The following is a 15693-nucleotide window of genomic DNA, read 5'->3' as shown; positions in this document are numbered from 1 at the left end:
TACGTTCCTAATGGAAACCGTTTCTCCCTTATTAGTGTCATAATTTAATTCCTTTCCAGGAGTTAAGAACAATGAAAGACGCATTCCGTTGATTTATTAACATGGATGGTATTTAATTTCAATAAAATCATATTATATATCGTACATTAATAAATACATTTGGGTTAGAAATTTTGTTCTTTTAGTCAAGCGCCGTTTTCGTGTTTTAACGAAATATTGAAATACATAAACTGTTGAGGTAATTGAGTGAGGAACGGATGGTAATGTGAGAATGATAGACAGAGTGTGTACAAAAAATCGAAACGCATCGCCGCAGACAGTATACGTGTTATCATAATTGTTAAAATTATCTCTTTCCTTTTACGCGCACGCAACGACCACAGGCTTGGGGCTCGTATTTTTATCAGTGAAATTATAATTATATGTACTCGTTAACATAAAACGTATGGCAGTCTTATTTGATAGTAACTATACATCCAGCAGTAGCAAATCAAACCGGGCTAGCAAACGAGAAAAATAAAGACGCACGCAGGTCAAGGTGCGACATTTGCTACAAAAGAATTAAGCGAGAACAGTGTAAAAAGGAATTTTATAGGCTGCGGTAAATGCGAACTTACTTTCAGGTGTGGTGTGATTGCGGTGAGATTTAATTGAGGTACATAAAATGTGAAATAAAAATCAGTCTCTCATTTTGTGTATATGATAAATTAAAACTGGAATTAAACACTTAAAAAGCAAATAATGATATTGCCTCTGCTGAATAAAATAAGTGTCGTTAAATAATTTTCAATGTTGTGCGGATTTTGAAACATTTTATGGAGGGAAAATTGCTTGTAGCCCACTTACATACCTTTTTCGATGGTGTTGGCATTTTTAGAGAAAAAAGCTGAAGGGATATTATTATTTTTCAACGCAAAACTATTACGCAAGCACTCTTAACGGTTGGGTAGGATTTTAAGTTGAAAATAATGCATTGCTTCTTTTTAGAACATTTCTCCACATTTTTATAGTACTGATATTTTAACGATTTTTATCACATTTTTTGCTGAGGAATGATTTTGCAATGTCCCTGATTGAATGCTATTCAATAATATTTATTTTTTCTCGAGAAAAATAATGCCAACCATTTAAATTTTGGGAACCAAAAAGCAAATTTACCTTCTTGCAATTTTAGTACAATAATATTATTTGGAATGGCTAAAACAGCAATGTACAATAATTTTATGAATATTTAACAGCATTTGAACGAGTCTGAATTTTCTTTCTTTCGTTTTACTTGTATTAATTATATCTGCTTGTATATTCATGCGGCCCACACGTCATTTATTTCACTCCACTCGTTTTCTCTGTCACTTTTGGCAATTCGTCGTTGTTCATCAATTGTGCATTGGTTTAAAAAACCGTTTGCACGACGCGCACGCACAAAAACCATTGATAGAACGCTGTCTGTCTGTCTGTCTGTTGCTTTGCTCTAGAGAGGAACTATGAGGTTGAATCTTGCACACCCGAAGTGTTCTCATCCGGCCCACGCGCTCTCGCAGCGGAGAGTGGCATTCTGTTTTTCGAGTCCTAACGTTTTCACCCCATTCCTCCGCGACACGTTTGGCAACACTGATACTGGTACCTGTACACCCTGCACAGGTTCATCAACCTTACCCTCCGACAATGAGTAACCTGATCTGTGCATTCAGCAGCTGCAACAAGATCACAACAAAATCAGGAGAGAGTCAAAATTGAAATACATTTGAAATAAAAAGCATCGTAGATTTGGCAGGATTTTTTTACAAATGAATCTATTATTGAAAAATAAGTGAATGATTTTAATGGGAAAATTCATGATAAAATTATAATATTTGAATTCACAACAATTATTAATTTATTGCATCAATATCTCTAATTGCGGTGCGGGAAAGAGTAACTAGGTGAATGGATTCCTTACTAGTTCTGCAGGGCGGACCTTTACACATTTTCATGACGGCAGGCCTCGGCTGGTCCCGACAAGCATTGCCCGCGGGTTTTTTGGTTCCGTACCAAACACACTGGAGAATTCGATATTTGGTCCCGTGTGTGTCGCATGCTGCTGTACACTGTGTGGAAGAGGTGCAGGAAGAACAAAATTGTGTCAGCATGCAGACAAATTAAAGAAACAACTCAAGATCGTGGAAAGACGAAATTATATATGGTGCATTTAGGTGCTTAAATTCTAGATATTTTATAGAGTGGATTCCTTATTAAAAGAGTGCGATTGAAAATTGCTACTGAGAACAGGAAATATATGTGCTGAAGGCAAAATTAGTGGGGTTGTTAAATTACAAACGTATTCTTTACAGTTCTACTTTAAAGGAAATTGAAAAGTCAAAAGGGAAATACTCACATCTGACCACTCGCCTACTTTCCAAGTGCCTTTGCATTTGACGTTATAGCACTCTTGTCTCGCGAGCGGTTTTTCTTTCTCGTCACAGAGCGGACTCTCGGTGATGGTTCCATTGGGAAACTGGCAGTTTACCTCCCTCCTCTGCATGGCTGTTAATTAAACCGACTTCAAATCAATCGCGACTTGCAGTGCACGCTGAACATACCGGTGTTCCACGTGAAGCACCTCGAGTGCTCGCAGTCCGTCCACGCGCCAGACGTCCACTTGGGACACTCGTTGGTGCCGCAGTCCTGGATGGCGGCTGGCGATTCGAGGCCCTCGTCGAAGCACAGGTTTCCCTCGACAGGTTGCGTGTTGTTCTGCAGCCGCACCATGCAAATGACCTCGCGAGCCTGGATTCCACCTTTGCCGCACGGCTGCGAGCAAGCCGACCACGGCCGCGTCACCCACTCGAATTTGAGGCTTTCTTTTGTACCTGAAGAAATTATTTCCCAGCAATTATTGTATTTCACTTGATGATTTGTTTCAATTTATGTTATCTTTTAAAAATATTTGAAATTTCTAGCAAATTAACAAGAGAACTGACTCCAATCACATTAAAACCATTTCCGATCATTTTCGCAGTTAATTGATGTGGTTTTTAAAGTGATAGGTTTTTTAATTTAATTTTAAAGTTTTTTCTTAAATTAAATTTGGAATTTATATAAATTGTAAATTGCAATTGTTATTTCGTGAATTGAAAAAAATATTGTGAAGTTAATTTAAGCCTACTATTGTTTTAGTTTTAAATGACAAATTAAATTCGCAAGCAAAATTAGTTAAATTTGATGGCAATTTGCGGATAATCACCTTGAAAACTGCAACTATCCGAATATTTTTTCGAAATGTGCAGCAAAAGAACTCAAGTTTTCAACTGTGTAAGTTTAGACTTTATAGGAAATATCTTTAATTCAGACTTGAATCAGGGAAAATTTAGGTACAAGAATAATTTATATATATAGTGTTTATTAGGATTTTAACACATTTCAATCAATAAATTTTTTATAATTTCCCTTCGTGGAGGAAGGACGACACATGGTTAACCAATTCCCCGGCTGTAAATCACTTCTCTCTATTTAATTTTTAAATTTCAAATTAACAATTTTTGTATTTTTTTTCCAGCTAGATTATAAGAAAATGCCTTGCTGTTATGCTGTGCCGCGCTACTTCAACGCGTTCGGCGCAACATATATCAAGCACGGCGAAGTTTTTTTTTTTAAATTGTACCTTTCCCTAAGATGACTACAGGTCCTGGTGTTGCATCGTCATCGTTACTGTCCGAGTCGTCAGACTTGGCTAGCGCGCCGAAGGGCGAGTCCACCATCCGAAGGCCGCGGGAGTTGCTGAAGGGCTGAAACGGCCACAAGTTCTGTGCCTTGCGTTAAAGTGAAGTTGTATGGATTTTTTGCAGTGCGTGCAAACGTGATGGTGCGTAAGACATATGGGTGTGATAAAAATAAATCAAAGTATAAGCACCGGGGTTGAGATTGATAATAGAATAATAGAGATTGAAAATAGAATGAAAATAAACTATAATGTATTATATTTTTCACGTACCTTGCTGAAAGTTACACTACGATGAACATATTTGGCATGCAACCATTCAAATGCACACAAGAAAAATACTGAATTGGTTCGTCATTTCAGTCGGAAGGCAGGCGGATGGAAAGGTATTTCCGGAAGTTTATTTAGTTAAAGAAAACATGCGAAACTCAAAAATAAATACGGAATTTTATTTCATCTGAGAATAAAGTTTGTCAACAAGACCAGGTAGAGTGGCTTTGTGAGGCTCACCTGGAGGTTAGCGAGAAGCTGCTGAAAGTGGGGCATTGGGCGCGAGGACGACGACGCTGTCGAAGGGGGTTGTTGGTAATCTTCGAGCGACGGGGGTGGCGTCGGCACCCCCGCTTCTCTGACATTTGATTCGGGGGTCGACGGTTTAATTGCGAAGCGAGAACCGTCGTTTTCCTGAGAGCGAGAGAGGAAAGAGAGAAAGAAGGATCATCAGCACACAAAGCTCACTTTCAAAAGTCAAGACAGAGAAAAAAGCCAAAACTCAATAGTTGGTTATATTACAGTAGTCGAAAAAGCTGACAACAACCAGCTCACACAGAGAAAAGGCCGATCTGTCACACCAGCCATTTCTTTAGCCATGGTCTTACCTCGTTTTCCTTATTTTTGTTTTTCCTGCCCTTCTGCCAGGGAGGCTTTGTAGTTTTTGCAGTGAGTGGAGGCCCGCCCAGCTCGTGGCTATGGTCCTCCAGATTGTTGAAAGGCTGGGGAGCTCTCGCCTCTCCCATATGCATTGAGCCTTAAACGGAATACGCATAATTTAATTACAATTTAGAAAAAATATGATTGAAATGTCTAACTACCATATCCAGCGTCAGAGCTGCTGTCGTGTCCTGTGCTTAAGCCAAACGGATCAAGGCTATTGGCCGTTTGCCTCGACGAACCACCAACAGGAGCCCCTGGAGATCCGACTCGGTCGATTTCTTCAGAGGTAGGGAAATGTCCAGGCTTGGGTTTCACTGTCAATGTGATGTCCGCGAAAGATCGGCCAGCTAAAAAAGTTGCAAAAAAATGAGTCACTGCAGTTCAGGCCAGAGCTAAATTGCAACAAACCCATGCAAGTGTAAATTCCACTGTCACTGTAGACAACGTCTTGAACCCTGAGTGCGCCTTTCTTGGAGATGGAGTACTTCTTGGAATTCCTGATCGATTTCTGGTCCTTCTTCCAAAAGATTCTGGTCCTGCTTTAAAAGTGTAAAGAACCTAATTGTGCTCAATTGGAAGCGTCTCTCACCTGTTGTACTTCTTAACGGGGCACTTGATCTTGACCTGAGTGCCCCAGAAAACTGCCGCCTGCCCTCCAATCTTGAGTGTCACTTTCTTTTTTGGGGACTGCTGGATGTACGTTTGGTTTGTAGACGCGATTGTCGGCGAGTCTCCTGGGTCGCAAGGCTTGGTGTTGCACGCCTTGCTCTCGGCTGGCTTGTTTGACGGACACATGCTCACAGGTCGACCCTGAATGTGACCCTGAGCCATCGTCTGCATGCACTCCACTTTCCTAGTTTTCATTCCACCTCCACAGGCTCGAGAGCACTGCATGGATTTTTCATTTATTATTATTTTTTATATTAAAGTTGAGCCACAAACCTTTGACCAATCTCCAGAGTGCCACTTGATTGGACAGTCCAGCACATTGCAGTACTGTCTGTCCGGAGGTGGCGGCTGTGGGCACATGGAATTTGGGACGACGACTGTATTTCCGCCACCCCTCGCCACTTCGTGGATGCAAGAGACGTCCCGCAGCTGGATGCCGATTCCACACGGCTTGCTGCACTCCTGGAACTCGGAATAATTCCAGCGCGGGGGACAAGGGACGTCATTGCACGTGCGGGTCAGCAAAACGGGTCTGGTCTCAATCGGGCACAAGTAGGGACTCACAGACTGTGAGTCCGACTCCCTCACGCAGCTCACAATCAGCTCCTGGACACCTGAAGCAAAATTTACCGTGGAGGTTAAATGAGAAGTGAATTATATTGCTGCAAATTAATAATAATTTTGACAATTAATCAAGATAAAATCAGGATAAAGCTTTTTTAGATTATTTGTTGATTCACAACAAAGTATAAAATTTAAAAAGTGAAAAATCTAACGCATGTTTGGTAAAACATAAATTTCCAAAAAAATGTAAAATTAATTTGATTCAAACAGCAAAATTTTTACATTTGAATGTTTTAACTGCTTTGTGATAATTTAGGTCAAATTACCTCCTAGGCAAGAAGCACTGCAGTAAGTGTATCCCTGTTCCTGCCAGGTGTAGCTCTCTTTTCCATTTTTTCCAGGCGGTCTCGGTGCAACTCTTATTGTGCCTTCTCTCGATGACGTCTGCGGCAGAGCGTCGTGGTAGTAGTTACACAACGGGTTATCACACAACGGCTCGTCCGTCACTGGTTGCTCATCCTTGACCGCAATCATGGTTGGGTCACTTATGCTCATCTCGTCGTATCTGTAAGCAGAAGCAACATATGTTGTGTGTTGCTGGCTGGCACAGCCGCGTGGGCAAAATGAAGCAAAGCTCAATTATTGATCAAAAATGGGCAAAGAAACGAAACAGCGTTTGAAAATTGAACCTCACCTAGAAAAGCTACCGCCGCACTTTGGCATCACGCAGCGCTCAATAGCGGATGGTTTAGGGCCGTGACATTTGGAGTCAGGCAGGTTCGCGAGAGAACGAGAAAAATCGAGGAAAATCTTGCACCTGACCTCGCGTTGCCTCCAGCCAATTCCACACGAGACATTGCAAGGCCCCCATTCCTCGGTTATGAAGCTGCGTATATCAAGATGTGACAGGCAAAACAGACAGATTGACAGAGATAAGGACAGGGAAAGTCACACACGAAAGACGAGATCAACACGCACAAAACAATCAAAATAGGAAAGTCAAGCGAATTTTTATGAGTATGGCCATTTTTGCAAAGAAACTCCATCACTCATCTTGAAAGCAATGAGATGTTTCAACTACATACGTTGCCTGTCTTGGGACGTTGCGCTCGCCGATTAGTCTCTGCGGATGAGTTGGTAACTGCTCAAACAATTGCTGTGAGTTCTCCTTCAGATAATGTACGTCTGAAAAAGCGAAGAAGATTTTTGCTTTAATTTACTGGTCTTTATCAGAAAGGCAAGACGAAAAAATTAAGACAGGGAACAGTATGAAAAAATATATTTAGCTGCTTTTTGATACATTTTTTTAATAAGAAGCAAAATTTCACTCTTTAAATTAACTTCAAAAAATAGAGGATGGAATTTAGGGCTAGTGATGATTTTCACAGGATAGATGAAAAGCCATTTATCGCATCTATTTTTATTTTACTCGTTTGCAATGAGTGCAATTATTGATCATTTTCAACGACTGGAGATTTAAAATTTACTACAGCTGCGCGAATTTTTTAATTATTGTTTCTTAACTTCTGCTGACTAGGCCTGAGCGGCCGAAACAGTGGCTTTCGCCAGTCCGAAATATTCGGGATATTTTCTATAAAAATTTACCCTAATTGTAAGCCGCACATCCCTAGCCAATCCACGCAAAAGCCGATAATATTTTCAATTTTTCATATTCAATTTGAGCACAAAAGTTGTGTTAGAGAATATTATTTTTAACCGAGAAAATGCGGATTGATATCGATTTAAAATGTTGCTCCAAGAGTTCCATTATTGGAAGTTGACACCTCAATTATAACAAACTGATTGTGAGTAGAATATACCTTGATAATTTTACAGTAAAATTTCCATCAAGTTATTCTCTCTGATTTTTTGTAGTAAAATTTAGCTGAATACAAAATGTTGTATATATTGTACAACGAGCCAGAAGAGATGTCCTACTTTCTGATAGTTCTTCATCACTCTCGTACTTGTCCTTCGGACACTCAATGCCAGTTCTGCAAGGCTGAGTGGCAGGCGGCTTCCTGCCCGGCTCACACTTTGAGCTAGGATCGCCCCTGGCATCCCTGCAGAGAACCCGTCTGGTCTGTTGGCCCTCTCCACACGAAACAGAGCACTGTTACGGCGCAGAAAAAAATAATTAACGATTTAAACTCGGCTGAGAGAGAAAAACTCACCCCTGACCACTCCCCCGAGTCCCAGTCGGGGCAGTCGGCGGTGTTGCACTGCTCTTGATAGCGAGGCTTGTGTCCGTTGCAAAAGTGGTCGGCCACTTTGGCCAGCGTGCCTTTGGTTTCCTCGGCGCAGAATATTGGACGGTAGCGCGTGCCTCCGCCACAGGTAACGGAGCAGGGTCCCCACTCGCCTACCACGTACTTCGGGGGGCACCGCCTGGTGCTGCACGCCACCTTGGTCGGCTCGGGTTTCTGGCTGGCGTTGCAGAGGGCGTCCTCCTCCACGGCCTTGGTGATTCTGTTCCTGCACACCGGCTTCGTGAAGCGAACGCCTGGGAAAGTAAAGTTTGCCTGGTTTTTAGTCTTTCTTTTTTCTTTTCGAGATAAGAGTCAAGGGTGGGACGTGGAGCAGAGGGGTTGTTTTACGAATTTCCTTCCGTCAGCCGCAAAAATGCGTATGTGCTTTACCTCCGCCACAAGTAGCTGAGCAGGTCTCGGTTCCAGCATCCTCCCATTTGTACAGCGGCTTGGCGCACGAGCTTCCATTCCCGCCGCACACTCCACATTCATCAACATGCAGGGTTGATCCAATTTTTAGGTCACAGCCAACTCTCTGGAAAAAGAGCGGAGGATTTATTTTATTTTTCAGCTGGGAAGTTTAATAGAGAGCTACAAACTTCCTCAGATGCTTACAAAGTCCTAACTAGCTCAATTAGAAAGCTAACTCTCAAATAAACATGAAATTTAGTTTCATGATACATTTTGTTCATATTAGCATGAATGCAATGTGTTATTTTATTCTTGAAAAACGACAGTTTCCGTAGATTACTTGTGTCCCTAATGCAAAAAATGTTTATGAATATTAGCATATATGAACGTCTGCTCTCTGATTGTTTTTTATGTTATTCTGTTGTTCACTCTCGTGTTTAGTTATAATTATTCAATAGTTTTTAAAAGTAGTAAATAAACTAAGATTTCTCTCGTCAGACTTAAAGCGAAAATGTCATTTAAAGTCTTAAGAAGAGTAAATAACGCTACGTGTGATGCCCTACAAAACCATCAAAATTGAACTGGGAACCGTTAAAAACCAACTGGTTTACTTCAAAAGTAGTTCTCAAAATTGCCAACTAATCTGCTCAAAACTCTGATTATAAAGCACTCCTTATTCAATGTTCAATCTATTAATAGTTAAAACAATTCCCAATAAATAAATAAAAAAAGTTTGTTATTTATATTTACATTACGCATTTTGATTTTTATGTATATTTACTGAACACGGCCTTGGTGATATTGTTCCTGCACACCGGCTTCGCCTTTTTAAAAAACAATGATGATATTAAAAAAACAATTATGCATCATTCATACCGGAACGGGTTGCCGAGATTTTTAAATTTGGTAAAAAAAGTGTGCGTGTGTAACCACATCACGTGTACCCACAAAAATGCTTTGTGAATTGGTTTGTATTTTTTATTGCACATAGAAAAACTCTTCAAAATATTATTTTGAAAAATGTTTAGTGGCTTTCTTGATGCCTTTTTTACCTGGCATTTGCCATTGATGCACATGTCGAGGCTACCGTGCCTGCAGCGGGTGCCGTCCTGCACTTTGGGCGCCAGCTGCACCACCAGCGTGCTGCGGCCGTCCTTGCTCCTCGTCTTGCACGTGAGCGCGCAAGGCTCGTACTCGTCGTGGCTAGCGGTCCATTTGTAAAGGTGGCCTTCGTACGGGATGTCGTTGTAAGCCGCGCATTGTTGCTCTCTGAAGTCGCCATTGTCTGAGCACGGCTGAAGAGACACAAGGAGGGGGAGAATTAAAAATTCAAATGAGAAAGAAGAGAACGGAACGCTGCTCGGTTGTGGGTGGGTGGAAAATAAAAAAAAGACGGCATGCAGACTCCTTCATCTCCGCAAATGGATAAATACGACGAGGAGACAGAGAAAAGTGAGCGCAGTCTTTTGAACGCGAGCTTACAGAAGGAAAATGAAATGAGCTGTTTTGCTGCTCTCCTTTTTACTCGGTTTGTTTGCGCAGTACGTATGAGTGGAGCCCCGAAAGAAACGCGCCGTACACTTATTACGGTCTTTCTTCTTTAAACAACTTTTTGGCAGATTTAGATATAAATATATACTCATTTCATTTTGGTTGCAACAGAGAAAACCAACACCTCGACGTTTTGCTGCTAAATACGTTAAACTTATTCTTGTTTATTTTCCAAGAAAAATTCTATTGCAAAATAAAATTTTAAATTAAGCATTATAATAATTTTTGAACGCACCTGCATGTTGCAAATCCTGTGTCTGAGAGGTTCTCCCTTGCACCCCTGCGGGGCGGTGCACCTGCGGATCTGGTAGGAGGCGCCGCCGTCGCACGTCCGCGAACATGTGCTCCAGTCGGACCAGGTGGCCCATCCAGAACGCGCGCTGTGCCTTTTGTGGCCCGGCTGCAAGCAAAAAGCGGGTCGTTTGTGTGTAAGCGGCTCGAGCTCTTTTTTTGTGGCAAACTTCGCATGCTGACTCTCTAACAAGATAAAATTTCTGTGTTGCACGTGTCAGAAATACACTAACTCTTTCCGAGCGCGCGCGGCTGTGTGTCCCCAACTGTGTGTGTCAAAGCAGCGTGCTCGCATTTCGGTCTCCGGCCGTTGAGGACCGTGCGGCGACTTGGCCAACTCTCTTTTCCATCGAGCTGCACGTAACAATTTTACCTCTAATTCAATGGAATTTCAGTTCGACCGTGCTGTCAGACGCTTTGAGTGGGGTTGAAGAGCCCTTTTACTGAATTGCGTGACATTTAAGTAAACGGACGGCCTCGAGGATTAAGAAAGTTTGCGTCTGAAATGCGAACTGAAGTTCGTGCTAATAATGTATGCACGCTTGCATCCCTTTCCCCATTCATTTTTACGTTAATATTGATTTTTAACCAATTAAATTGAATTGCATTCAAACATTGGTTTAAACAAAATGTATTGAAAGTTTTTGCAGAACTCGCACGGATAGAAAAATTGTAAATTATATAAATTTAAGGCTTCATTTTTAGTAAATTAACAGTTACACTGCAAGTCAGGGGTGATAAAATGTCACTGCAGCGCAGTGACATTTTCTCACCCCTGATTTGCAGTGTATTTTGGTAACTGCCGCAAACTAATGGAGCTGAGATGATCACGGTTTAAGCAATTTAAGGCTAAATTAAAATTATCTATCGCATGTTTTACTTTAAATGCTTTAAATTAATTTTGGTTACAAACATAATATGATTGTTTTGTAAGGTTCATTGGTAGTATTTTTGCGATTTTTGCAGAGAAAATTAATTATTACCACTTTTAGGATAAATTGTTTAGTTGTTAGTTTGTTCCCCGACACTTGATCAGTTTCAGCTATTTCTGTACCTCTCAACGTTTTTATATGCAGCGGCCAATATAGTATTATCCCCACTACAATTTATTTTAGTCGCCACCTCCTTGCGCCCAACCCCATACCTTTTCCAAAGGTACATGGAGTACTCTTCCCAGACGAGGATTGAAATTCTGCATCTGACCCTGCTGCCAAGGACGCTGACCTACAGGGCGGCCCTGAGGGCGCAAGGAGGTGGCGACTAAATTAAATTGTAGTGGGGGACAATACTATATTGGCCGCTGCATGTATATTGGATATATAACGTAGAAACTCGTTAGTACCCCTTTATCGATATTATTAAGACTCGCTCGCATCGTGTTTGAGTTTCAGAAAACGCGAATATTCACCGCGGCTGCAGGAGGGAGGAGCGGTGTTGAATTACATCGCGATAATAGGCTTTCAGCTTCAGAAACAACAAGGGCAGAATGCTGCGCGCCGAGCAAAAAGAGAGGGGCTGCAGGCACTGCAGTGCAGGCCGTGCGCAGACACATCATAATATGCCATTGGATTTATGCCAAGCGAGCCCATTTCGACGTCGCCGGCCGATTCTAAGACACACACACAAGACGCAAAAACGTCACTTCCGATAAAACTCAAACTTTGACCGTCTACTTAGGAATGCGAGATGCCACACCGCTACCGTTTCACGTCAGCAAACTTTGGCTGCGGTGTGCGAGAAGGAGAACTTCCTTCAGGGTTCCATTAAAAAGCAGGCGGAATGGTGGGCGGGCAGCGAGAATGAGCCGATTGAAAATTAATAAGAGACCATTTCACCAGACTTTTATGTACTTTTCAGTCGCGGCAATAAAGTAAGTTTGGCAGCCGCGAACAAAAACGCGCCTAATGGCGAACCGATGATCTGAAATAACGACCGCTCCAATCAATAGCCCATACATCACTCGTCGTCTCGCGACTTTTCAACTAGCCTTAATTCACTCCGGGCTGAAAACTTTTGCCAGACCCTCAGCAAGACGAGATATTATTGCACGCGGGAGCGAACAAACAGAGCTTCCGCCTGAAATATATCGTCGTCATTAATGGAGATTTAATTGCACAAAAGAAAAACAATGAATCAAACTCGTTATTCGGCCCGCGGCGCTCGTTCAGCTCCTCCGAGACAATTTACACGAGCCATTGGCTTACTTGTGAACAAATCCGCTCCTCTGCTTCATTTGCGAATTCAGTTAAATGCGAGAGACAAGTTTCTTTGTCAACCTCGTCATGATAAATAAAGATCGACTTTCTTTTACACAATGGGCATGGAAGCCATTTTAGCGACCGCACGCTTCGTTATTTCAGATGGTCTTTTAGAGGTTTCTGTATAGCAATAAACGACTGAAGTTTTTAGCCATGACTATACATAGATATTCGGATATTCTGGTACCTTTGTTGAACAAGAATCAATCAGAGGGTATAGATGTTTTTTTCAACTGAATTTAATCTGAAAATAATATTGCAGAGACAGTAAAAACGAACCTATTTATTTTTATCTTCTCAATCTCCTGTGGAACTTGTTGAGAAAAGTCAAAGATAGAAATACAAACACAGGGCTAATCTTTCAATAATTTAAGAATAAACTGAGTGGCTCTATTCTGTGTTGAAAATAATTCTGGATGGTTAGCTAATCATTAAAAATTATATGAGGTAAACAGCCGAAACAGTTGCTGTATAACGTGCTATTTAATTTTCCACTTTCTTTATAAAAATTTTCAATATTTGCTAACCGTCCAGAATTAATTTTCCACTCAGAGCAGATCAATTCAGTTATTCTTAAATAATTGAGAAATGTTTATTAAAATATAGCATTAGGAAAATCTCTCCCACCCTAGTCTTTGAAATAATTAATTCTAATTTAAAAGAATCAATTGCCATTTTATTTTGTAAAGAAATATTCATTGCAAAGAGAGAATTAAACAGCCTTGCACTCAGTGTTTTTATTGTTTTATCATGACTGGAATTCTAATTTAAATAATCCGATTGATTGGATTTCATACTTACTTCATTTTTGATGTCGGGTCCGTACCCATTGAAGAACGATTTAATATTTTCAACCGTGGAAAAGAAAAAATATGTCGATAATAATAAAAGTATCAACTTTAACCACCAAGGACAAAATTCCTATTATTTCTACACCATATGTGATTGAATCATTTGTACTCTTCTCCTGATTAGGAGTGGTCTAAAAGTGGTCAGGAATGAATAAATCCAAATGTTGAAATTCAAAATGAGGTAAATTTTTGTAATTTTCAATTCAAAAATTTTCTGTCAGGAAAAATTCATTGATTTTTTCAGAGAACAATAAATAAATCGACCCAGCCACATTTGGCTGAATTATTTATCCCCTTTCAACCCTCCTTCAAAGTAAGAGTTGGCCTGGTCTCTTGCCACACATTGTTTTGGAAAATAAATTGGAAAAGACGAATCGACGGTCGGAAAATAGGGCAAAGCCATAAATAAAACTCTGCGAAAGTGAAGCGAGTGGCGGAAGCAGGGACGGAAGACTACTTACAAGCACAAAACAAATCGGAAAACAATTTTGTCACGCGAGTGCAGAATGGCGGTCTGGCCCGCGCGACAGGGCTGCGCAGCAGGTTGCATAACTATGCTGGTTTAACACGCCGCTCTCGAGATAGCGGTTCGTGCTCGAGAAAGTGACGTGAAAAATTGCGACCAGCCGCATAAATTCCGAGCACGGCTGGCTAATTTATTTCGGTCTCATGCAAATACTTCCCCCTTTTGCGTGGAAGTTCACTGTTTCTACTGGTACATCGACTGTGACAAGTCCACGTTATTCATGAGGGGCTGGTCAATTTTTCAAAGCATTGATTTTATCAACAGGTTTAAAATTGGATTTAGACGGAGAAATGGGCAATTTTTCTAGATCGGCTGTGACCAAAAACACATTTTTCACCTGAAGCGGAGAGATTTTTCTCCGATACCGCGTAATTACTCACAACGAACGGACAGTCCACTTTTCAAGTTTATGGGACAAATCGAGCGGCGGCCGCTGCCAAAAAAGACAATCGGCGTGGAAATAGCCCTGAAATTGAGTGGGCCGCATCAGAGCCGGAATTGCTGCTCGGCAGTCAGTTCGGCGGGCATAAATCATACGATAAGATGTGTTTCAGTGGCACGAGACTCGCTGCTGCCAAATTTGTTTTGTGTGTCCGTAGATATGGGAGAAAGAATTGGTTCGCTGCGCCGGCGGAGGCTCCTTGGCCATAATAATAGCAGCACTTGGCAATAAAATGTGATTGCCTGCCGCCGAAAATGTATAAATGGCTGCCGGCCTCCCCCGCCTGCCCCGGAAGACCGACCGACTGTTTGCTCATTACACAGCTCGATAAATGATAAATTACGCGGCAATGGAAAAACGGTTTAAAAGCAGAGGCACGCTACGCAGAGTGGAACAGCTCAATCATCCTGCAATCAATAACGCCGATGTGCCCACTGGAAACGCATTTTCCAGATAGAGATGTGCCTCTTTTTTGGCGTGACATGGAAAGAGGCTGCCTTTCGCATTTTACTCAGCGCAATCATATATCTCACTATGAGTGGGGGAGACGGAAAGTGCCGAGTAATTGCAGATTGATTTGGGAATTAGTGGTGCAAATAAGCACGAATTGCCTTGCTTTTAAATCGAATTTTTTGAAGAACTTTAGGAAAATGGAACAAAGTTATTTTGCAAATTAAAAATAATTTATTAAAAATATTTCAATACAACCAAAGAGGAAGAAGTGAAATGGCATAGTCGTTTAAATTTCAATAGGCACAAATGATATAGAGATATTATTGTGCAATTTCAATCGCAAATCTATCTAAAACTCAAATTTTTGCCAATTAGATTCAAAACGATCAACAGAGCCACTATTTCCCATTCATGTTCACAAACAAAAATAATCACAATCTCTATAATATAAAAATTATCATTTGGAAAAAGAGAAAAGATCAAGCAAGACAATAAAAAGTTAGTGCTAAGTTTTATTTAAAAGAAATGGAGTGTTCATTCATGCGATTCATGCAAAGGTTTGGTAACAAAATGTAGCATTTAGAATAGTGGATGACTTAAATTTAAATTAATTTAAAAGAAAAAAGTTTTATACTTAAAAATGTTAGTCTGATTCATTAAATTCTGAGATTGAAAGCATAAACGTTCAAATGTGTTCTTAGCATTTTGTTTGTACACTTTGAAAGTAATTAATTAAATCTTATTGAATGTAGTTATTTTTCTCTTTTAACTAACTATGTGAAGACAGAATTTAATAAT

General features: G+C 40.8%; 1 protein-coding gene across 7 annotated transcripts in view; it reads right to left on the bottom strand.

Annotated features, from left to right (window-relative positions):
• Positions 1 to 83: 83 nt before the first annotated feature.
• nolo (no long nerve cord) overlaps positions 84 to 15693 on the bottom strand; it is a 78636-nt gene continuing 63026 nt past the window's right edge. The window contains exons 4-22 of one of the 7 annotated variants that reach the window (XM_065478037.1): positions 10310 to 10474; positions 9576 to 9818; positions 8503 to 8647; positions 8038 to 8366; positions 7802 to 7976; positions 6949 to 7048; positions 6558 to 6749; positions 6190 to 6428; positions 5573 to 5913; positions 5220 to 5518; positions 5039 to 5166; positions 4789 to 4977; positions 4576 to 4724; positions 4208 to 4381; positions 3641 to 3782; positions 2580 to 2849; positions 2375 to 2523; positions 1940 to 2087; positions 84 to 1694 (exon numbers count right to left, since the gene is read on the bottom strand). In XM_065478037.1, the coding sequence (XP_065334109.1) occupies positions 1579 to 1694; positions 1940 to 2087; positions 2375 to 2523; positions 2580 to 2849; positions 3641 to 3782; positions 4208 to 4381; positions 4576 to 4724; positions 4789 to 4977; positions 5039 to 5166; positions 5220 to 5518; positions 5573 to 5913; positions 6190 to 6428; positions 6558 to 6749; positions 6949 to 7048; positions 7802 to 7976; positions 8038 to 8366; positions 8503 to 8647; positions 9576 to 9818; positions 10310 to 10474 (3693 nt within the window). In that variant the 3' untranslated portion in view covers positions 84 to 1578. The other 6 variants (XM_065478038.1, XM_065478042.1, XM_065478039.1 and 3 more) reach the window with 6 other exon arrangements.

The sequence above is a fragment of the Cloeon dipterum genome, chromosome 2 (assembly GCF_949628265.1).
Source record: "Cloeon dipterum chromosome 2, ieCloDipt1.1, whole genome shotgun sequence".
In the NCBI taxonomy this organism is placed as follows: domain Eukaryota; kingdom Metazoa; phylum Arthropoda; class Insecta; order Ephemeroptera; family Baetidae; genus Cloeon; species Cloeon dipterum.
This window is presented reverse-complemented; position numbering and strand designations above follow the sequence as displayed.